Here is a 25,481-nt window from a genome sequence, read left to right on the forward strand (position 1 = left end):
CTATTTTACTGAATTTGTCTTTGCCACGGGTGTGTTTATAGGATGTAATTATATTGGAATAGCCACTATTCTTGTTAACGGGGCGGCACGGTGGCTCAGTGGTTAGCACTGCTGCCTCGTAGCACCAGGGTCCCAGGTTCGATTTCAGCCTCAGGTGACTGTGAAGTTTGCACATTTTCCCCGTGTCTATGTGGGTTGCCTCCGGGTGCTCTGGTTTCCTCCCACAGTCCAAAGACATGCAGGTCAGGTGAATTGGCCATACTAAATTGCCCATAGTGTTAGGTGCATTAGTCAGAGGGAAATCGGTCTGGGTGAGTTACTCTTCAGAGGGTCAGTATGAACTGGGTGGGCCAAAGGGCCTGTTTCCAATTTAATTTAATCAAAAAAAAGTTTTCCATTAGAATTAAGTTATTCTAATTTTCTTTTGTATTTTAAATATAATATGAATAAAGTGTGTTCTGCTTCAAGACTGGTAGTTTGACCAATTAAATTTCATCTGGAACAGAGTGCCTGGCACCTACCTTTAAAATAAGAAAAAGTTGGAGTCCAGGCTATCATCTTAATATATTTTGAGGAGATCTGATCCATAATGGCAAAAAGGAAGCAGTGGCCCTAGCACTGCTCCTTGTGGAGCTCGACTAAGATTCAACTTGGTTATTCAGCCTTTTTTTTAAACTTTTGTTTTATCCTCATGTGCATTCTTCAGACCTCTCCAAGTATCTGTTAATCATCTTCCCCTCCAAAACTGTATCCCCCAGACATTAAACTAAACAGCCTAATATGGAAGTAAATCAAAGGAAATGCTGCATCATACTGACAGTGCTTTTCATTGCTCATCATTTACACTTAGTTTACCCCATTTCTTTAACAAAAAATAGCTTTCAATGTTTCTTTCGTTATGAATAAGGATACCAATGCTTTCACGATGTCCTTGAAACTTGCGACTGTCATTTTGGTTATTGCGATACTACTTCTGGCCAACTTACCATCTACGATCTCCTACTACATCATTTGATCACAATGTTTAGCTTAAACCTGGAGGAATCATAGCCTTGCAATCCACACCTCTAAAATTGCTTATGAGTCAAAGATCTCCGATGTGCAACTGAGACAGAGCGCTAAATGAAGCGGTTTAAAATCATGAGGGGGCAATATCTTCCACTTCCAGCCACTGCTCTCAGTGATGAAAGGTCAGTGAGAAAGAAGATTGATGAATTTCATCATTGTAGAATAGTTTTGTTAGAATTCAAAGATTTGAGCATGATCCATTTCAATGAAACCTGACTAACCTCAGAAGTTGCAAAACAATCCAATTTATATTGCCAGATTTGATCTATCACACCAGGGTAGGTCCATTACTGCTGAAAACACATACACACATGAACAAATGATGCCTCTGACATTTCCAGATTAAGAAACATTTTGCTCAATTTCTCAAACCTATATTCTCTCTTTTTCTATCTGTAAAATGAAGACTGAAATGTGCAATACTTGTAAAGGAGCTACTAATGGATCTATTTGGATCATAGTGTTGGAGCATTCTGATATTTCATAATTTTACATGCATTTATGACAATATTCATTTCCCACTTCCTGCATTTTTTATTTTCTTTCTACCTCTCTCTTTCTTCATCTCTCATATTACCTTTCTCCCTTATCTTTTCACTATTCCCTCGCGCCCATGGACAAATTTATGATATTACATTGTCCAGTCAGTTGATTTTGAATATACTGCATGCTTTCAATAGTTTAATTGAGAAAATCCTTTTATGGAATAACAAAATTGCGAAACAAGGGGTATATCTGATGACAATGCAGTGTACAATTGGAAATATATCAGATTTCTCAAATCTTCCTTTTATTTTTTTTTCTATCTACCTCTAGCACACTTTATTTCTTCCTTGTTTCTCCCACGGTTACCATTTCTATGCAACATGTTATTTTTTCTCCCTTGGGAGTGACATACCTTCTGAATTTTGGTCAGGTAATTAGGGTAAGTAGCGTCATGACTTAGGGAAAGTGGGCTTCACTTCTCGGGATCTTGGGAATTTTTACATAGTACCAGTTCATTTTATATGTTTTTTTAATAGCTTTCTTGCCTCATTGCAAAGTGCAAAGAATGATGTAAAGGATGGTAGGAGGATAGATTGGTTTGATTAATCCTGTATTCACCAGAGTTTACATGGATGACAGGTGATCTGATTTAAACAAAATTCTAAGTGGGCTGGACAGACGAGATGCATGGAAGATGTTTTCTGTGGTTAAGAACTCTAGAACGGAGGTGACAGTCTCAGGATATGGGTTAGGCCATTTCAGACTGAGATGAGGAAGCACTGCTTCACTCAGAGGGTGGTCAACCTGCAGAATATCTAACAGAAGTCTATGCAGGCCACGTCATTGAATATATTCAAAAAAGATTATCTTCTTTTAAGATTGTATAGGCTTCAAGGGGTATGGGGGAGAAAGTAGGGTATGGCATTGAGATAGCCATGATCATACTGAATGACAGAGCAGGCTCAAAAGAATCAAATGACCTGCACCTGATCCTAGCTTCTATGTTAAATACGCTGAAGTAGTTTTAACAGAGGCAGACTTTTGTGATGTAATTTTGCTTTTTCATTGTCGACTGTTCATTTTTTGAGATTTTAAATGAACTTAGAATCCAAGTGAGGAAGGAAGTCACAAGTCTACACCAACCCTCAGAAGAGCATCCCACCCAGACTCTGAACCCTACCCTATCCCCATTTACCATGGCTAATCCACTTAATGAATTGGACACCAGGGGTATGTCGGCTATGTCCAATTCACCTAACCTACACTTCTTTGGGCTGTGGAACACTTAGAGGAAACCCACACAGATGCAGGGTGAATGTGCAAACTCCACACCGTCACCCAAGGCTAGAATCAAATCTGGTCCCTGGTGCTGTGAGGCAACAGTGCATACCACTGAGCCACAGTGCTGCCCAAATTGCAATGAATTTCTGAATAGACAATGAAAAATTTGAACTGTTGCCAGGGCTTACTTACAATCTTGAGTGTGTGCGCAACATTCGCCTGATTGAGTTTTTCTAAGATGTACTGGATATACTGATTTTCACCATCTCTCAGATTCTACAATGGCCCCAAGAAATTGGAGTTTAGCGTATGTAACATTACAATTCAAAAAAGGAGGCGGGTGGATCAGAGAAATACTGTTCAGTAGTCTGACTCCTGTCATTGGGAAAATGCTAAAATTTATTACTAAAGAAAGGCTTAATGATTTGTTTCAAAACCCACAATTTTAATCAGGAAAGGTGATTCTGGCTTGACAAAAGGGAATCATCATTTGGCAAATTTATTAGGATTTTTATGAAAGTAACTAGTAAAATAAAACTAAAGGACAACCATCAGATGTGACATATTTAGATTTTCCAAAGAAATCTGATAAGGTACTGCAGAAGAGGCTAATTCACAAGATAAAGGTTCACAGAATTGGAATTACCCATGGTTATGGGATTAACTAACAGACAGGAAGCAGAAGTTATGGATGAATGCAGCATGTTTGAGTTGAAAAGCTTTAAGTGGTTGAGTGCAGCAAGAATCAGTGCTGTGGCCTCACACATTTACAGGTTATACTATTCTTAGATGGAGACCAAGAATAATCTACTTGAGGAAACTGACAATACAAAGTCAAGTAGAGATGAAAATTGTGAGGATGACAAAGGTAATACAACAATGGTTCATTAAATTGGTTGCTAGGATGAGAAAACTATCCTCGGATGAGTGATTGAATAAATTGGTCCCTTAAATCTCTAAACTGCAGCGAGTATGAGTGGTTATATCATTTAAGCATTGAAGATTCTGAAGGCGCTTGACAAAGTGGACACAGATTGTTTTTGCTGGTTTAGGAAACTAGAACTTAATCCCAATCTCAGGATAAGAAGCCTGAGCTAAGGAGATTTTTTTAATCTTCGAAAATTGTGCATCTTTGGCATTCTCTATTCCAGGGGGCTGAGGATGCCCCATCACGGAGTCTTTTTAAGAATGGGATAGATTTTTTGTCTCTCGGAGAATCAAACAAAAGCAGTAATATACTGGAAAGTGGAGTTGAGGTGGAAAACTAATTGTGATACTTGTGTGACAGAGCAGGCTAGAGGGTCCACATGGTTACTCCTGCTCCTATTTCCTAAGTTTCTGTATTCCTATGTAGCCTAGGGATTCCAGCTCAATCCTCAAACACATTATGTACCAACCAATTGCTTACCATGACGACTGATGTTCTTGCACTCACACCCAAAGCTCTTCCCAGTTTCAGCCAGAAACTAAATTAATCAATTTTAAACATATTTTCTGTTACATTGTAATAGCTGTCAAAGCAAGGTTCAACATCATCAATCTAAATCAGGACAAATCAAAAGTAAAAAGAGGAGACAATCTTTGCCCTTAGAATAATGGAAACTATAGCCATTGATTAAATGGTTTACAGCTTTAAGGTGCAGGGATACACTTCAAGCTCCTATTTAAAAAAGCAACATCACTGTCTCATTATAAACATTATCAAGAATATAGCTTCTATACCTGAAGTTTGCTCTCTTGGTAAAGTATCTTGCACTTGTTCTCCTTTCAGTACTGCCACTGCCTCCGCTGTGACCTCCTGTACAATCCTGGCAGAGATCACTTCTGCTGAACAGATATGAGTAAGGTTAGTCAGTTTGGGAATGTGATCAAATTTGTTTTGACACTTGAGCCTTCAAAATAAACATGAATACATACAAAGAAGTGTTGAAAAGTTATAAAGAAAACTCAATTCAATTAATCAAATAAGATCATAACAATTAGTGTATGAGAAGGGTGTTGAACTCATTAAGCCTACTCTGCCATTATGATAATCTGACATTGGTCAATTTCCTTTCAAGCCCTCCATCATCCTCTACTCCCTGGCAGATTTACAATCTGTATACCCTAGCCTTAAATACATTCAAAAGTCAGTCTCCACTGTGCTCCATGGAAGAGAACTCCAAAGGGTAATGACCGAGACAAGAAATTTCTGATCTCCATCCTGAATGGGAGAACACTTATTTTTGAACTATGCCCTTGAGTTCTAGATGTTTTATGGCTTAATACACAACAGGTGCCATATATGAAACTTTAATGTCCTAATACACAGATAGTGAGACAAATAATATTATTCTGCTTGCATTATTCCACTCATTTTAGTGAATTATATGCTGTCAATTGTGAATATGTAAAGTAGTGATATGAAATTGCTATAATGAACTGTGTTCAAATGTCATGTCACTTTTAATTTGCCAGTCAGGAACTAGCTGTGACAAAATGGGGTTAAAATGGAACATCATTTTGTTCAGTGGAAAATCATTTTTACGAATGCCAGGTTATCAATCAATGATGGGAAATATTTGTTTTCTGTTAGACTGACAGTTTGGCATTTATCAATTGTTTTCTTCATGAATTGTCAGTAGATACATGATCTATAATGACTAGATTATAAGATATCCTATAATAAATGTGAGGTGGTGGTAGAATTTGGCCATGTCACAAAACTAGTAATCCAGAGACACATCTAATGTTATAGGAACACGGTCAAATCCCACAATCGCAACTGGTAGAATTTAAATAAATTAATAAAATCTGGAATTGAAAATTAATCTCAGTAGTGGTAACAATGAAACTATCATTGATGGTCATACAATCCATTCTTGCTCACGAATGTTCTTAAGGGAAGGAAATCTGTTATCCTTACTCTGGTCTAACCGACACATCACTCCAAAGCCCCAATGTGGTCACTCTTAACTGCCCTCTGAAATGGCAGAGCAGGCCACTCTGTTCAATGGGCAAATAAATGCCACATTCCATAAAAGAAAGAAAAAGTAACCATATTGTTTACTCCATAGTAACTAAACATAGCGCTTTCTTCGACTTGCATTGGAATGAAAAGGAAAGATGATTGGATAAACTAGAAGGAATTGTTGACCAATAAGCTGGTGCACCGTAATAGAAACAGTCAAACAAGAGATAGTATGGATAAAAAGAGCCCCAGAAAATGTGAAGGTTGTATAGGAAATGTTGGATGACGAGAGAGTTTAAACTAAAATGAGACTTTTCAAAATTTGTACCTGGAATGGAGATGCAATTGATTAGGCCTACGTTAATTGCCTGCCCCTGCTTGCCCAGAGGGCAAGTAAGAGTCAAATCAAACATTGCTGTGGGTTTAGAATCACACATAGGCCAAACCAGGCAAGGAAGACAGACGTCCTTCCCCAATGGAATTAGTGAACCAGGTGGGTTTCTCCAGCAATCTGACAGTGGTTACATGGTTGCCATTACAACCTTTCCTAAAGAAGGGCTCATGCCCGAAACGTTGATTCTTCTGCTCCTTGGATGCTGCCTGACCTGATGCGCTTTTCCAGCAACACATTTTCAGCTCTGCCATTACAATAGCTTTTTATTCCATATTTTGTCTTTATTGAATTCATATTCGATTATCTGCCATAGGGATTTGAACCCAAGTCCTCAGAACATTAGGCTGATATTCCAGCTTAAGCGTGACCATCACTATCATCATCATCACCACCCCCCTACCCCTACCCCCACCCCAACACTGTTGCCCACCACTAACCTCCACCCCCATTTTAACCTAGGTTTGATAATACAAAGGAGAATCAAGTCTAAAACACAACATGTAGACTGCAAGCAAAGCAAAATTTAAAAAGTCATACAGGCTCTAAAGAGAGATCAGTGAGAAATATAAACAAAAAAGTGAAAGCTGTTAACATTAAAAAGTAAAATAATTACAATGGATGCTCGTGATAAGGCAGAGAAAGGAAATCTTGTAGATAATGAGGAAAGAATAATGTTGAATGTGAACACAGTGTCTGTTTTCATAGAAAAGTGCAGTTTATAGAAATAAAAGGATACAGAAAGATGTGGAAGAGGGAGTGGAGAAACTTAGCAGATCCATCAATAATATTTCTGCCTTACCTGTGAGATGATACTCTGGTTTTAAGAGGGTATTTTGTTCTTTTTTTTGAAAAGAGATTTTAGGACAGAGGTGAGGAGCTGCATACCAGAGCTTTGAGAGTAAACAGCTTGTGAGGTCTTCAATTTTTAAAAAAAATGTTGGAACAATAGAAGCAGCCTGAATGGCTGTGGTCAAGCTCCCACAGAACAAAGAAAAGCTTTTAGTTTTCAGCAGTTGGGATCTTCAAGAAGTAGTTTATTGGTCAGCACATTGCGTATAGGAGTTGAGAGGTCATGTTGTGGCTGTACAGGGCATTGGTTAGGCCCCTTTTGGAATACACTGCTCAATTCTGGTCTGTCTGCTATAGGAAGGACGTTGTGAAACTGGAAAGGGTTCAGAAAATATTTACAAGGATGTTGCCGTGATTGGAAGGTTTGGGCTATGTAGACTGAATAGGAGAGGTTGAATAGACTGGGACTATTTTCCCTGGAGCGGAGGCTAAGGGGTGACCCTATAGAGGTTTATAAAATCATGACCAGCATGGATAAGGTAAAGAGACAAGCACTTTTCCCCAGGATAGAGGAGTCCAAAACTAGAAGGCGTAAGTTTAAGGTGATCGGGAAAAGCTTTAAAACGAACCTCAGGGACAATTATGTTCACACAGAAGTGGTGGTGGAGGCTGGTACAATTACAACATTTGAAAGGCATCTGAATGGGAACATGAATATGAAGGGTTCGGAGGGATATTGACCAAATGGTGGAAAATGGGACTTGATTTAATTTAGGATATCAGGTCGGTATGAATGAATTGGACCAAAGGGTCTGTTTCCATGCTGTCAATCTCTATGACTAAGTGGAAGCTACTTCTCCCCCTCTCTCGGTTACAGACAAAAGTTGGGGGTAATCTGCCTGTTATGGGAGTTGCAATCTGTTTTCTGAATTTGCCTTTTGCCAAGGGTATGTTTATGCGATATTAATACATGGAAACAGTTAATTAGTAATAGTTACCATATCTATTATTCTGTTAGGTTTTCCAGTAAATTAAATTATTCCAATTCCTTCCTTCTGCTGCATTTTAGCTATAGTGGATGAATGAAGTGTACTTTGCTTTAAATCCAAAGGTTTGACCAATCAAATTGCATCCTTAACACAACACCTTACATTTATCTTTAAAATAAGAAAAGATTGAGTCTAGACTCAATGTTCTGAATATTTTTGAGGGGGGGGGGGGGGGGGGGCGGTTCTAGTCTGGCCCATAACACCTGTCTATTCATGTTCAAACATTTGACAAGAACAATTTGTGGAGCTTCCAGATGGTTTTAGCTAACTCGATGCAGCTATAAGGAGAGACAAGATAGGCTTGGATTGTTTTCTTTAGAGCAGAGACGACTGGGGGAGCGGGGCGGGGGGGTTGAATGAGTGAGGTGTATTCGATTATGAGGGGTATGGCCAGTGTAAATAGAGAGCAGCTGTTCTCCTTGGCCGACGGCTCAATCACAAAACGGCATAGTTTTGGGGTAAGGGGCAAGAGATCCAGAGTGGATTTGGGCAAAAAGCATATTCACTCAGCGGGTGGCGGAAATCTGAAATGCACTGTCTGAGAAGGTGCTATGGGCTGGAAACCTTACAACCTTGAAATTTAATAACAACTTCAAATATCGTAACATTCAAGGATGTTTGACAAGTACAGGAAATTAGGATTATTGTACTTTAGTGCGCTATTTTAGTCGTAGTTATGTCGGTTGTGGACTTGATGGGCCAAAGGGTCTTTTCTGAATTGTATGAATCTATGAAATACAAAAGTAAAGCCAGACCTGAGCACAAGAAAGCAAGTCTATTAGTAATTTCTGATAGCTGCATATTAAGAAATAAGTGCAAATTTTCAGAGCCTGTGAATTATTGGAATCACATTCTAATCACGTTTATTATGAGTTTACAGTTAATCCAGCTTTTCACAGCATAAAATAAATACATCAGACCAATTCTCTGCAAATTCCTGGATGATTTGCTCCTGTGTTCACCTTATCAGATCCAATTAAATACATTCTCTTTGAGACACTCTCTCTTTCAATTATCTGGATAACACAAAATTGCTGGACTTAGATTATTAATATAAATTATTCCCACGACAACCATTTGGGGCTGCTGCTTAACATATTGGAAACCCAGTTAGAGCGCACAAATTTTTAGGTCAATCTTGTCACCCACATTTTTGTTTGGCAATAATATTCAGAACTCAAAGATGTTTTGACGTCCAGAAATTATTTCCCTTGTTTCCATCTCTGCCACATGAATGTTTTCTTCCTGGAATTTATCTTTCTCTGGTTTAGGGGATAATCAATTGAGCCTGCTATTCACTTGGATACAGGTGCAATATTGACCTTAATGTTTTGTTATACTATTGACAGTCCAACAGTGTGAAGTGCAAGTAAATCTTATTACCCAATTAACATCACTTGCCATTGCAGCAATTTCATGCATTTTGTTTCTATCATCCGTACAATTCTGTAACCCATATCCTCAACTTGGAGCTAGGAAAATCTCCAAAATGTGGATGAAAAAGCCAGGATTCAAACAATGAATACAATGGATAGACAAGAAATTAGGCAAGAGAACAGAATAAAAAAAGCTCAAAAGAAGAAAATAGCTTGAAAGAATACTATCAATTACAACTGAACAAACTAACCCAGAAAGGATGGATACAATTTATATTAAAAATTGAAAGAGAGACAAGTACAAAACATATGAGGATAATTTTATTCATATTCAATTCTAACAACAAAAGCCAAAATATCTTATTGGGACTTCTAATGCTTTTGATATTATTATGAAACAAACTATGTCTAATTTTGGGCTGTAGCAAGGATTGCACTTCTTGATGGGTACCAGAAGTCCAGGCAAATGCTAACAGGGGCAGCATGAAAGACTTTGAATGCCTTATGCCATGAATTTTCTCCACGTCATCAGGGTAGCAATTGTGTAATTATGAAATTTACAAAGGGTGCCCATGGCAGCAGGACTGGTGTGAAAATCAGACCCATTTGATCCAGAACAGCCATCGAGGTCAGGGTAACTGACAGGATTATGAGTTACATGGTCAGCTGCAGGTAGAAGCAGTCCATCATTAAAAGGGTGCTGCTGCTGCAGACTCAGCAGGTAATATTCAGCAACACTTACTGACACATAGGATTCTTCCAACATGCTTTTGTTAAGACTTCAGAAAAGCCCTGGCAACCCAGAACAAAAAAGAACCAATAATAGTTTGCTGCAGCTGTGAATGAGAAAGAAGCTCACTTCTTGGTGCAGCCACAGGAGAAACCCAGGCATATTAGTGAAGTTAGCTACCTGTAGGAAAGTTAGAAATGTTCCCATGACTGGATGCTAGAAGGCAGTTTCCAGAATTTACAGGAACATAGTCCCAAGAAGGAAGAGTGAACCACCAAAATGTGAGTAGTCATTGAGGCAGTCCATGATGGATTGGCTTGAGGAATTCCAGAGCAGTTACCTCAACTGCTTGAACAGTTGACGTGGGATGCAGAATAACTTAAATAGTGCAGGGTTACTTCCCCCACTTGTTGAGGTCAACATAAAGTCGTTGTTTTCTCAACCTCATCCTTCACCTGAAGTATGGTAACTCTCATGTTAAATTCATAATCCTCTGCAATTATGATGACTTTCACTTCACTTCATCTATATTTATTCATGTTAATTCTGGATTTATATAGTAGCAGTCATGTATTTCATATTTGCTGTCCTAAATTTATACGTAAAGCTTATTACTGTTCACTCAGAACTGTATACTCTATTTTCTTAGCAACCACCTGGGATCATAAACTTGACTACTTCTAAAACCATTATAGCCTCTACCAGACTGTTACACAAATTGGGCAACCCGATCTAGAATCTTAACTGATCATAAATATTTATTTATTCTCTTCTATACTCTTAATAACTAAAAGTGAGCTTAAACGTAATCCAACCCTCTAACGGAATTCAACTCCACCTAATTGAAGGAGTATCTTCTCTTTTTGACACTACCACTGCTTCCTTATATAGGGCTTGTATGAAAATAAATGCTTGCTAGTTGAAACAAAGACATTTTACACTTAAGGCCATTTCTGATTTTTGCGATTTTGGCAACAGTTTAGGAAAACCCCAATGAACTCAGTCTGAATGTTGGAGACATGAATGTCCATTTGGACAACTTTCTGACCAACATTTCCTATCTCGCTCCTTCTGACAAGTATCTAGTTATTGTTCAGCATCTGTTTATACTAGTATAGTCAGGACTGCAAAGATGGTGCAGTGGAGAAACAGCAACTCTGTACTGGTGCGAAAATGAACATCAAATTGTTAGCAACATGCTGTATGTTTTACATATGGTCAACAGTTATGACAATTTGTTTTACAGAATGATGAATTACACTCTATCTTCTCTGGTGATATAAATTCAAACTTGCTGCTGGATGTTATTGTGAAACAGAAAGCATCGGATTGAACCAAGCAGTGAATTAAAAGCATTGTACACAGCCTTTTCTCCCCCATGGGGTTCAATCAAAGTTCAAGAGTGGAAAGGGATGAAGTCATGAGAACTAAGAACAGTCTAGAATGAAAAAGAGAAAAAGATCATTGTGAATGTTGCAGGCAAATCTGACATTTATTACCTATCCTCATAATGGAGTTATTTGTTAGATTATTTATGACGACAGTCAGTGGGGATTACTCACATGTAGATCAGACCAGTTAAGCAACACAAGTTCCGTCCTTTATGAACAACTTGTTTTCTAATGACATTTTGACAACTTCATAGTCATTTTTATGTGCTAGAAAAGTACTTCCGTGCATTAATTGGATTAGTGGTGCTGGAAGAGCACAGCAGTTCAGGCAGCATCCAACGAGCAGTGAAATCGACGTTTCGGGCAAAAGCCCTTCCGGAAGGGCTTTTGCCTGAAACGTCGATTTCACTGCTCGTTGGATGCTGCCTGAACTGCTGTGCTCTTCCAGCACCACTAATCCAGTATTTGGTTTTCAGCATCTGCAGTCATTGTTTTTACCTTCCGTGCATTAAGTCAATACCAGCTTTTTATTTGGAAATTTTTAATAATATACCCAATTAATAATAGGATTTGAACTCTGAGCCTGGATTACCAGCCCAGATATAGGACAGACTTTAATGCCCATTCTGAAAGGTAGTGTAGAGATGGGAGATGTGACATTTAATCACATGGGAAGGTACACCTTCTTGCCTCAACCAGTGATAGTCTGGAGCAGAGACGCTGATGTATGGTCTACAATGTATGATGACCTGAAGCCCTGAGGATAGCTACTGAAGTGGCTGGTGGTAATCTCTATTGAAGGTAATGTGGGGCTTCAGACATTGCAAGTATTCTGTCCAAAAATGTTACACTACCACACATATATGCTTATTAAAAGACTTCTGTCAGTTTCAGGGCAACCTGTATTTGCCTGTGTGCGGATTTTAAGAACATAAATTAAAATGCACAAATGACATCAGTAGATATCAGAATGGGACTTTTCATTCATCAACAGTGCTACACAAGTTTTAGTTTCCCCATTATAATCAGAAGTTAATTGTTAAAGTCTGGCAATATTAAATAAAGATGATTAGATATAAACGTGAGAAACAAATTTTGAATATACAACCAGGACTCATCAGGACAATATACAAGATAATGAAAAACATTATGTAAAAGTTAAAACAGTTGTAACAAATAACTTGTCTGCATGTCCCTACTAATCTTACAGATAGGTATAATAATGAGCCTGATCTTTCAGTCGATCTTCCATATACAAGCCATGGAAAACAGAAGCAAGATCACAGTCAGCACTTCTCTGCATTGTGAAACCATATTGCCCATTTGCAGTTTTATAGTTTTGACTACAGTAAATCAAATACACACCAGTTTATGATGTGCATGAGATCCTTAAGTTATAATTGCAAAACAGAAGTAACAATGATGCAGCACTGCAATGCAGCATCAACTAGAAATGGCCAAAGATCGGTCTTCATGGGTCACAATGACATACGCAATTGAGGGATTGGGTGTAAAGCTGAAATCCATGTTCCCAGTTGCTGACAATAATAGCCCTTGATATTTACTTTATTAGTGAATATGTTTAAAATGTTTAACATTCCACTCTGAACCATCACAAAATTCAAACAGGACAATAAACAAATAATTGCCTGGACTTTGAAGGGAAAAAGTCTATGTCTTATTCTTGGTATCATCAGCTTCACATCTTTATTTTTCTCATTTACAATGTTATGCCTTGGAGACATTCTTCACAGACAGGATTTAAAAAAAGGTTTCCATGGCCAGTTATCATGTAAGAAGATGGCTCTATTACCATCTCACTGTTGCAAGATTGCACATGAAACATCAAGCCATTAAGCCAGAACATCCTTCAATTGAACACAGAATCTGTTGATAATATTCTGCTTACTTTCAGCTAAATTATATACACCATTGACACAGATACTATCTTGAAGAAAGTGAGGACTGCAGAATCTGAAGATGAGAGTCGAAGAGTGTGGTGTTGGAAAAGCACAGCTGGTCATGCAGCATCCAAAAAGCAGGAGAGTCAACATTTCGAGCACAAGCTTATGCTCAAAACGTCAACTCTCCTGCTCTTTGGATGCTGCCTGACCAGCTGTGCTTTTCAAGCACCACACTCTTCAACATCAGATACTATCTTGGTTTCTCTCTAAAGCTGAATTAACTTATGTATACTCTCAGCATCTTAACTGGTCCCAAGTTGAACATCATATCTCATGTATCTTATCTACAGGAAATAATTTCTATTTCTGTCTTTGCAAAATCATTTGCCTTCATTTTTACTTCAACCTAACAGATCTAAAGGCACTTAAAATCTTTGAGTACTGCCTCTATGCTCAGTGTGTCTAACTTTCACCTTTAACTGCTGAAATTTATCCTTCAGAAATTCCATTCATGCAGCACTTACATTATCTTAAATGTATATTATGAACACCAAATCTATACATCTCTATACATACAAAGGAAAAACACACTGCTGTACTAAAGCCAAATAATACGTCAGTCAACAATTTGTGAATGTAATATGAAAAATGTGATCCTGAATTATTTTTAAAATTTGAGCAATGTATCAATTCTTTTCATCATGGACATAATGTAAACCATACAATCTTACCTTCTGGTGCAGGAATTGATTTAATGTCAAAATTTCTTCCAGATGCTGCAAGAAAAAAAAAATTAGAATAGGGTCAAAGCAAAAAGGTCAAGTTCAGGGAATATGTATATCACTTGATAAGATTAAATGCTGCAAATCCAATGTTATTTTGAAGAATTTTGATTTTTGTACAGTGAGGTGCAAGAGATCCATCCTGCAAAAAACGAAGAGGTTCTGGAGCATATTTTCCAATAACTTCTCTTTTCTTTGAGTGTATATTATTTTTCTACGTATTACAATCTTATTACCACTTATCATCGTATTAACACATACATGTATTACCAATCAAGTCAAGATGAAAAAAGCTAACCTTTTGTGTTTAGCATCATTTTTAACCCATTGCAAGCATTTCATGGAAGATTTCTTGGATCATAAGTGAAGATAAGCGAGCAGTGTCCTCGATTGTCACATTGTAACCAAATAAGTAATAGATACTATTATGTACATTTGTACCTCATTTCAATACATTTATCAGGTAACCTGAAGTACACTCTAAATGCCAAGTTAGTTACCATGTGATTTTAATATTAACTCATATCTTTTCATTCCTCAGTCTTTTCCTTCATGAGTGGCAGAAGTGTACAGCAGATGCTTGGTTCCTGATAACCACAGGCAAATATTCACTAGTTGCTGAAACAGAGTCATGATAAGTACAAGAAATGATCCTGAATGCAAGAATGATGATGGACAAAAGACCCTATGATACACCCACCCATTATTCCTTATATAACATTAAGATTTTCACTTAGATATTCAATAGGACAACTCATCAAGGAGGACAAGCATGTTTTTTGTATTCAAACCTCAATAACCACATTTGATTAGTTAGTTATAAAGACAAATTGTGGAGATTAGATTTAGAGTCAGAGAGTCATAGAGATGTACAGCATGGAAACAGACCCTTCGGTCCCAACTCGTCCATGCCAACCAGATATCCCAACCCAATCTAGTCCCACCTGCCAGCACCCACCCCATATCCCTCCAAACCCTTCCTATTCATATACCCATCCAAACGCCTCTTAAATGTTGCAATTGTACCAGCCTCCACCAAATCCTTTGGCAGCTCATTCCATACACGTGCCACTCTCTGCATGAAAAAGCTGCCCCTTAGGTCTGTCTTATATCTTTCCCCTCTCACCCTAAACCTATGCCCTCTAGTTCTGGACTCCCCCACTTCAGGGAAAAGACTTTCTCTATTTACCCTATCCATGCCCCTCATAATTTTGTAAACTTCTATAAGGTCACCTCTCAGCCTCCAACGCTCCAGGGAAAACAGCCACAGCCTGTACAGCCTCTCCCTGTAGCTCAGATCCTCCAACCCTGGCAACATCCTTGTAAATCTTTTCTGGACCCTTTCAAGTTTCACAACATCTTTCTGATAGAAAAGAGACCAGAATTGCATGCAATATTCCAACAGTGGCCTAACCAATGACCTGAACAGCTGTAACATGACCTCCCAACTCCTGTACTCAATACTCTGACCAATAAAAGAAAGCATACCAAATACCTTTTTCACTATTTTATCTACCTGCGACTCCACTTTCAAGGAGCTATGAACCTGCACTCCAAGGTCTCTGTTCAGCAACATTCCCTAGGACCTTACCATTAAGCGTATAAGTCCTGCTAAGATTTGCTTTCCCAAAATGCAGCACCTCACATTTATCTGAATTAAACTCCATCTGCCACGTCTCAGCCCATTGGCCCATCTGGTCCAGATCCTGTCGTAATCTGAGGTAACCCTCTTCGCTTTCCACTACACCTCCGATTTTAGTGTCATCTGCAAAGTTACTAACTGTACCTCTTATGCTCACATCCAAACCATTTATGTAAATGACAAAAAGTAGAGGGGCCAGCACCGATCCTTGTGGCACTCCACTGGTCACAGGCCTCCAGTCTGAAAAACAACCCTCCACCACCACCCTCTGTCTTCTACCTTTGAGCCAGTTCTGTATCCAAATGGCTAGTTCTCCCTGTATTCCATGAGATCTAACCTTGCTAATCAGTCTCCCAGGGAACCTTGTCGAAGTCCATATAGATCACATCTACTGCTCATCAATCTTCTTCGTTACTTCTTCAAAAAACTAAATCATGTTTGTGAGACATGATTTCCCATGCACAAATACTATCCCCAATCAGTCCTTGCCTTTCCAAGTACTTGTACAACCTGTCCCTCAGGATTCCCTCCAACAACTTGCCCACCACAAAGGTCAGGCTCACCGGTCTATAGTTCCCTGGCTTGTCTTTACTGCCCTTCTAAAACAGTGGCACCACGTTTGCCAACCTCCAGTCTTCCGGCACCTCACCTGTGAATATCGATGATACAAATATCTCAGCAAGAGGCCCAGCAATCACTTCTCTAGCTTCCCACAGAGTTCTCGGGTACACCTGATCAGGTCCTGGGGGTTTATCCACCTTTAACCATTTCAAGACATCCAGCACTTTTTCCTCTGTAATCTGGAAATTTTGCAAGATGTCACCATCTATTTCCCTATCTTCCATATATTTTCCATATCCTTTCCACAGTAAATACTTTGATGCAAAATATTCATTTAGTATCTCCCCCATTTTCTGTGGCTCCACACAAAGGCTGCATTGCTGATCTTTGAGGGGCCCTATTCTCTCCCTAGTTACCCTTTTGTCCTTAATATATTTGTAAAAACCATTTGGATTCTCCTTAATTCTATTTGCCAAAGCTATCTCATGTCCCCGTTTTGCCCTCCTGATTTCCCTATTAAGTATACTCCTTATACTCTTCTACGGATTCACTCGATATATCCTGTCTATACCTGACATATGCTTCCTTCTTTTTCTTAACCAAACCCTCAATTTCTTTAGTCATCCAGCATTACCTATACCTATCAGCCTTCCCTTTCACCCTAACAGGAATATACTTTCTCTGGATTCTTGTTATCTCATTTCTGAAGGCTTCCCATTTTCTAGTCGCCCCTTTACCTGCAAACATCTGCCTCCAATCAACTTTCGAAAGTGCTGTCAAAACTGGCCTTTCTCCAGTTTAGAACTTCAACTTTTAGATCTGGTCTATCCTTTTCCATCACTATTTTAAAACAAATAGAATTATGGTCGCTGGCCCCAAAGTGCTCCCCCACTGACACCTCAGTCACCTGCCCTGCCTTATTTCCCAAGAGTAGATCAGGTTTTGAAACTTCTCTAGTAGGTACATCCACATACTGAATCAGAAAATTGTCTTGTACACACTTAAGAAATTGCTCTCCATCTAAACCTTTAACACTTGTGGCAGTCCCAGTCGATGTTTGGAAAGTTAAAATCCCCTACCACAACTACCCTATTATTCTTACAGATAGCTGAGATCTCCTTACAAGTTTGTTTCTCAATTTCCCTCTGACTATTGGTGGGGTGTATAATACAATCCCAATAAGGTGATCATCCCTTTCTTATTTCTCTGTTCCACCCAAATAACTTCCCTGGATGTATTTCCAGGAATATCCTCCCTCAGCACAGCTGTAATGCTATCCCTCATCAAAAATGCCACTCCCCCTCCTCTCTTGCCTATAGCATTTGTATCATGGAACATTGAGCTGCCAGTTCTGCTCATCCCTGAGCCATGTTTCAATAATTGTTATGATATCCCAGTCCCACGTTTGTAACCATGCTGAGTTCATCTGCCTTCCCTGTTAGGCCCCTTGCATTGAAATAAATGCAGTTGAACTTACTAGTCTTACCTTGTCCCTGCCTGCCCTGACTGTTTGACTCACTTCTGTTCTCAGCTGTACCCATCTCAGATCGATCTCTTTCCTCACTATCTCCCTAGGTCCAACCCCACCACCTTACTAGTTTAAATCCTCCCAAGCAGTTCTAGCAAATTTCCCTGTCAGTATATTAGTCCCCTTCCAATTTAGGTGCAATCCGTCCTTCTTGTACACTTCTACCCCAAAAGAGATTCCAATGATCCAAAAACGTGAATCCTTCTCCCGTACACCAGCTCCTCAGCCATGCATTCATCTGCTCTATCCTCCTATTCCTGCCCTCACTAGCTCGTAGCACTGGGAGTAATCCAGATATTACTATCCTTGAGGACCTCCTTTTTAAATTTCTGCCTAACAACTCTAATCTCCCTTCAGATGTCGTTGGTTCCAATGTGGAGAATGACCTCCTGCTGGCCTCTGTCTCCCATGAGAACATTCTGCACCCTGAGACATCCTTGATCCTGGCATCAGGGAAACAACACACCATTCTGCTTTTACTCTGCTGGCCACAGTTGATAAAGTACAACAGCAAACATTAAAACTAACAATTATATCTTTTAAAAAGTTTCAGAATTTAAGCTAGTATACATTTAATGAGCAAGAATGTAAAGTCAACTAAAACTGAAGCTATTAAGGAGTTAGACAGGAATGATTTCTTATCCATTTTTGTTAATATTATCTCTCCTATTCATGTACTTACCTAAGTGTCTTTTAAAGGTAACTATGCCCACATCTACCACTTTCTCAGGAAGTTCATACCACCGTGAACCACATCTATGTAAAAATTTGTCCTTCATGTCTTCTCTAAATGTCTCTCCTCTCAGCTTAAAATTATGTTCCCTCGTCTTGAAATCCCCCAACCTAGGGAGAAGACATCTACCATTAAGCTTTCATGAAGGAATCATAACCTTTATGATTTTATAAACCTCTAATGTCATCTCTCAACCTCATATGCTCCAGTCAAAAAAGTCCCAGCCTAACTCTATAACTCAAACATTCCATACCTGTCAACATCCTGGTTGATCTCTTTTTAGATTAGATTAGATTACTTACAGTGTGGAAACAGGCCCTTTGGCCCAACAAGTCCACACTGCCCCGCCGAAGCGCAACCCACCCATACCCCTACATCTACCCCTACCTAACACTACGGGCAATTTAGCATGGCCAATTCACCTGACCTGCACATCTTTGGACTGTGGGAGGAAACCGGAGCACCCGGAGGAAACCCACGCAGACACGGGGAGAACGTGCAAACTCCACACAGTCTGGACCCTCTCCAGCTTAATAATATTCTTCCTATAACAGGATGACCAGAACTAGACAAAGTAGTCCAGAAGAGGCTTCAAAAATGTCCTGTATAAACTCAACATGACTTCCCAACTCCTATCCTCAAACAATGAAGGCAAGTGTACAAATAAATGCCTTTTAACCAGGATCTGACGCAAACTTCAAAAAATTATGTACCTGAACCACTAGGTTCTTCTGTTCTACAACACTATCCAAGGCTCTAACATTAATTGTATAAGTCATGCCCCTGTTTGATGTACTAAAATGCAAAACCTCGCATTTATCCAGATTGAATTCCATCTGCCATTTTTGAGTCCATTGACCGCTTTGCTCAAAATCCCTTTGAAATTTCAGAACATTTCGGAAGGCATGGTAGCTCAGTGGTTAGCACTGCTGCCAGGGACCTGGGTCCGATTCCATCCTCGGGCGACTATCTGTGTGGAGTTTGCACATTCTCCCAGTGTCTGCGTGGGTTTCTTCTGGCTTCCTCCCATCATCCAAAGATGTGCAGGTTAGGTGAATTGGTCATGTCAAGTTGCCCATAATGAAAGGTGCATTAGTCAGGGGTAAATGTAGACTAGGGGAGTGGTCTAGGTGGGTTGCTCTTCAGATGATTGGTGTGGACATGTTGGGCTGATAGGCCTATTTCCATACTGTAGGGAATCTAATCAAAAATCCTGCTTCACTGATTACTATGCCACCAATTTTGGTGTCGTCCATAAATGTACTAACCATGCCTTCCATATACACATCCAAATTATTTATATAAACAACAACAAAAAGCCTGAGGGTTACATACAAAGACAAGATTCAAAACTCTCTTTTTGGTTTAAAAACTACAGATTGGCTGAAGAATGGTTTTATAACCAAGACAAAACAATTCACATTCAAAGCATGCACCTGTCAAAAACAAAGAAGCTGCATCAAGCTGACTTAAACAGCAAAACCGATCTGATGTAACTTTGCATAAAAATGCATATCTTCCTTTTGCAGACATCGCCAATTATGCTGAAATTAAATAATATATTACACCTTAAAATAGTAATTTAGAGAAATTATGAAGTATCATCAGGCATTGATCTAATTGTCCATTCATCTGAAAATTAAGCCTGTGTGTTAATAAACAGCAAACTCTCAGGCCAGCTTATTAAGCTGCATCCCTTTACCTACTGTTGTAAAAATATCAGAGACTGGTGGTTGTATAATAAAGATACATCTTGTGTTGTATCCTTCACAGCAAAGAGATTTGCTTCTGCACATTCTGACATAAGATGTGTGATTTTAATATAATTTACTTTTCAGTTTGAATTTTTAATTAGTGACATGCACGTTTCCATCTGTGTGTGAGACGGGGTATAACGATTAACTTCTAGAGTCATTTTTAATAAAAAAACAACAAAAGGAGCAAGGGACTAACTGGAGTGCTAAATGAATTTGTTTGTATTGGGAAAGTTTTTAAAACCAGAATAAGCACCAAAGAGTATTTGCTTGTTTTAGGTTAGAAGAATCAGCAATTGTCATTTTATTTTGCTTAGGGGAAAACAACCATATCTTAGAAAGTTTTTTATTTCAGTTTGCAGATTTCCTGGCTCAAGTCTAATATTTGAAATACTTTCTCCTAGACAAAGATGTTATTTCAGACAAGTTGTGCAATAGGTTGCTCCAGTGTAACTGTTTTAGTTTAAAAGCTTCAGACCAAAGTGTTTGGTTAGAACCTGGAAGGTAATGTTCAAAGTTGGAAAAGTTTAAGCTCCGTTGTGGGAATATTCGAGAGTGTGTCTGTGAAGTTCTCAAGATAGGCAATTGAAAGCAACAGAGTCTAGATCGGAGTGGTGCTGGAAAAGCACAGCAAGTCAGGCAGCATCCCAGGAGCAGGAAAATCGATGTTTCGGGCAAAAACCCTTCATCAGGAATAGATTTGCCCGAAATGGCGATTTTCCTGCTCCTCTGATGCTGCCTGACCTGCTGTGCTTTTCCAGCACCACTCTGATCTAAATTCTGGTTTCCAGCATCTGCAGTCCTCACTTTCACCTAATTGAAAGTAACAGTTAAATCCAACCTATAGAAGTGATAAGAAAACTTACTCTGATGTCTGAGCTCTGTAAAGTGATGCTGTTGGGATAGATGGATGATCGTATTTTTAGTGCATTTTGAAACCTTTCAAATAGTGCTATGTAAGTGGCTTGGTTTATTCTAACTTGGCTTCTTGTGTGCAACAAACTTCTGTTTTATTGTTCGATGCAAGAATGATGTTGCAGCATTGCGAGCTTCAGCTTCATTAAAAGATCATCTTGTTAAATGAAAAAACAAGAAAATATGTTCTATCAAGCCAGATTTTAGTCTATGATCTGACTCATCCAGCATAGCATCAGTTGGAATCATAACATTCATTTTCATGGTATGAGAGCGCATGTGGGAGCATTGGCTTTCTCATAACCAACAGGCCTCATTCTAACTTTGGAGTTCCTAGGTCTTTTAAAAGAGGTTTCATATCGGAGGGTGAGACTCCTGACCCCAAGTGCTCAGGAGTCAGATCTATAACATGACTCTCAAGTCAAATCTAGCTCTCTCACTTACTGTGTGAGTGAAACAATTGTGCAATGTCGTGAAAGGCTATTGTTAAAAAAAGACTTTATAAACCACACTCCAGTTTTACCCTGTAGTTTAGTTTCAGTAATTTGGATGCATCATTAATTATGACTGATTTCGGAAATCAAGTCCCACTATTCCCAAAGTTGCCATAAAAGTTAGATTTTCTGCAAGGACGGAAAATGCTCCAATTTACCAGATTTTCAGAGCAGGCCGACATAAATCACAAACCAGTTTGTGCACTTAAGAATTACTACTCATTAAGTAATGTCTCCAGGAACAATAAATAATTATGAACCATTGGCATATTGATCTACTTGCTCAGGTTATTTGCTTTCAAAAACATGCAGGAATCAAAGCTTTAACAATCTGTGGTTTTTAAAGGAATTTTTAAATATTATTTCAGTCTACAATCAAAACAACAGGAAAATCAAGGGACATGGTCTTCACATTTTCATAGAAATAATTAATAAATATGTTACACATAACTATGTGTTTAATTTAAAATTAACTAGCATAGGTTTAAAGTTCTAACAGCCACACACCACTGCCATTAAGACAAAGATACAGTTATATAGCGATGACTCAGACACCGAAATGTGCTCCACAAAATTCAAGTCCATTACTAACAGATGGGTTATCAACCAGACGAGAAGTACTGTCAATCCAAAGGCAGCACGAAGAATAATGTTTTTGTTTCGTTGATGGCTAGGCCAGCGTTTATTATCAATTCCTAAACACAAGAATGAACCATGTGGGATGGAGTCAAAAGTAGGTTAGAATTGCAGTTGCTTTCCCTAAACAACATTAATGAGCCAGGTGGCTTTTTTTTTTGACAATTGACAATGGATTCATGAAGATTAGACTTTTAATTTCAAATTTTTTAACTGAAGTTCAGTTACCAGAACATTACCTGCATCTCTGGATTAATAGCCCGGCAATAATGCCACTGGGCCATCACCTCCCCACAAATGTTAATGCCTCTGTCTCTCTCTCTCTACCTTCTCTGCAGCCATAACATTGTGTTCTGCACTTTGTTCTGCTATCTGATGCACTTTGTATGGTACAATTTGCCTATAATGCACACAAAACAATACCTTTTACTGTATCTTGGTACATGTGACAATAGTAAGTCAAATCAAATTAATCAGCACATTAGGGAAGGAAAAATGGACAATGGTCAGAGGCCTAGATCAAAATGTATGACAAAAACATCTTATTCTGTTGTATTTGGAAAGGTAGTTCTAATTATTAGATTTATTGAAACATGTGTAGGTGAATAAAATGTTACCAGAAGTAACAACTTTAGATGGATTGATAAAATGCACACAATAAACCAAAAAATGGCCGACAGCGGGAGCTCCACAACACCACTAAATTATGAAAATTTACAGGTTCCACCCATGCTTTTCCAATTTTAAATCCACACAGCACCCCAAAATTCATATCTAAACTCTACACGGTTATGTTTTTTTCTTAATTTCAGTATATCTATGGCAATATAATAAGGCCAGGGGCTTGAACTGCACTTTGCTCAATTTTAAAAACAATCAATCAATAAAATGAAAAACACTCACCCCACACACACTCCTATGCCACAGTGTGCGTCGTATTATGCCTTCACACAGCCCTTGGCCCTACATATCAATCAATATTGATTCAACAATCTCCCTTAGTCCTTTACGGTCCCAATGCAACTTATGTCCAACATATGCCAATGTATGCTCTATTCCTTCTGCCTTCACAACTGCAATGACAATATCCAATGCCTACTATAGGTAAACTTCAGGAGCCAGGCTTAGATGCAATAAAGTTCTGAATTGCATTTGAAGAATCCACTATTAAAAATAAATTCACTCTGATAAAAACCCATTCACTACATTTAATTTCTCTCAATCCCTTGTAAAAAGAAAAGGAAGGACTAGAATGCATGTCCCACAAGAAAGTTGTAAACACTCAGAGCTGTTAAAAGCATGAAGCAATAGCTGGACATTGAATCATTTATGTGACTCTAGTCCAGTAATCATAGATTTAGGTTAGTAGTAAATTAAGACGCTTTAAACACTTCAGACAGTTCTTTCAAATGCTTAAAGGGCAGGAGCTTCAAATGTGTCAATAGCTCAGTTTGAAATTTGAGACAGGTCTATTAACACTTCCAATAAACTTGACATTTCTGAAGAGTTAATTAACTTTTTACACAGTTTTATCTATACCTTTAGCAATTCCAAAGCAATGCTACTAAGGGTCTGCACCTCCATCCATATACCAAGCAATAGTAATCCCATTCCCTAAACTAACAAACCAGCATCTGTTTAAATTCTAAGTGAGTTTCTCATTCACATGACACACATATTGGTGAATGCGGGTCTTTTTAAATGCTGGACCAAATACAAACTTCATAATAATCCCTATCAGAGATATATGGTGCAGCATGTGTGTGTTACAAATTCACAAAATGACTAATGCATACAAGGTGTGTATTAGAATTTGTGTGCCTTAGCATTTGCTATGCATCGTTTCAGTGAACAGTTACATGTAACAATTCTTTGACAAAGGTCATTAGGTGCAGCATTAATAGCTGCAAACATTTCTAAATGTCCAGCTAATGGCTCAACAGAAGGCCATAACTTTACAGATGTCTGTGGAAGTCGACATACGTCCCTGATGGAAAAGAGTGATTTGCAAAATGAAATTAGTTTTTAAATTAATGCTACATTTTTATAACATTTGAAATATATTATTGCTCTGGGTCACCTTTAGAAGAAAGTAAAGTTTTAAGCACAATTGCAGAACTGACTAAAATTAATATAAAGTATTTACCAATACCCAACTATTTTTGGTGCAAACAGATCATCGGTATGAACAATTTAACCAGCGTTTATTTGTAAAATTGTGATTATAATCATGTAAAATCATCTGTTGAAATTTTTTTTTCATAAAATGGCCACACAATTTAGTACCTAACGTTCCATCATTGTTTAGCAAATAGCGCATAACATATATTGTTAATTTGTATCTCCACTGAATGTGATAATTATATTGATTTGCATCACTGAATCTTTATCTACCTCATTTAAACCTAATTCTAAAGGAAATTGGTCAATTCTTTTTAACTGAAATTGAGGCAAAATCTTGGACACCGCAAATGGCTGTGACAAACTAATATTGCAGTGAGAGTTCCAAGGAGAAGATCCATAAAAGGGATAATAATTCTGCAAGAGGAGGCACTGCAACAGCAAACATTCAGGCTTCCTCACCCTGGACCACTGGTTAGTGGGCTGGAAAATTGCAAATGTTGAACCCTTGTTCACAAAAAGATATAAAGAAAAGCCCAGAAATGATTGACCAGTTAGTTGGGTGGGTGGGGGGTAGAGAAAAGAGGTGAGCACTTCTAGAAATAATAACTTGGGACAAAATTAATAGCCAGTAATGATGGGCTAATTAAAGAAAATAAGCTTGGAATTTTCAGGAACTATTATGTTTATCTGACTCACTGGACCTTCTAAAAAGATCTACAGCAAACATCTTAAACAAGGGTAATGCATTGATATGGCATATGTGGATTTCAAAATATTTGATGCAGTGTTACACAGACATATTATACCGACAAAAAAATGGGATGGTAACAACATAGGTATGGAGCAGACTGTAGTGCTTAATAAATTATTTTTTTGTAGTAGAGTTTGCCATGG

General features: G+C 38.4%; 1 protein-coding gene across 22 annotated transcripts in view; it reads right to left on the reverse strand.

Moving 5' to 3' along the window:
- Positions 1 to 25,481, reverse strand: part of map2 (microtubule-associated protein 2) — a 258,873-nt gene that overhangs the window by 59,856 nt on the left and 173,536 nt on the right. For 19 of the 22 annotated variants that reach the window (XM_072578800.1, XM_072578798.1, XM_072578796.1 and 16 more), the window contains 2 exons: positions 14,150 to 14,194; positions 4,558 to 4,662 (listed from right to left, as the gene is read on the reverse strand). In XM_072578800.1, the coding sequence (XP_072434901.1) occupies positions 4,558 to 4,662; positions 14,150 to 14,194 (150 nt within the window). The remainder of the gene's footprint in view (positions 1 to 4,557; positions 4,663 to 14,149; positions 14,195 to 25,481) is intronic. The other 3 variants (XM_072578789.1, XM_072578787.1, XM_072578794.1) reach the window with 1 other exon arrangement.

This window comes from Chiloscyllium punctatum, chromosome 10, assembly GCF_047496795.1.
Source record: "Chiloscyllium punctatum isolate Juve2018m chromosome 10, sChiPun1.3, whole genome shotgun sequence".
NCBI classification, from domain to species: Eukaryota; Metazoa; Chordata; class Chondrichthyes; order Orectolobiformes; family Hemiscylliidae; genus Chiloscyllium; species Chiloscyllium punctatum.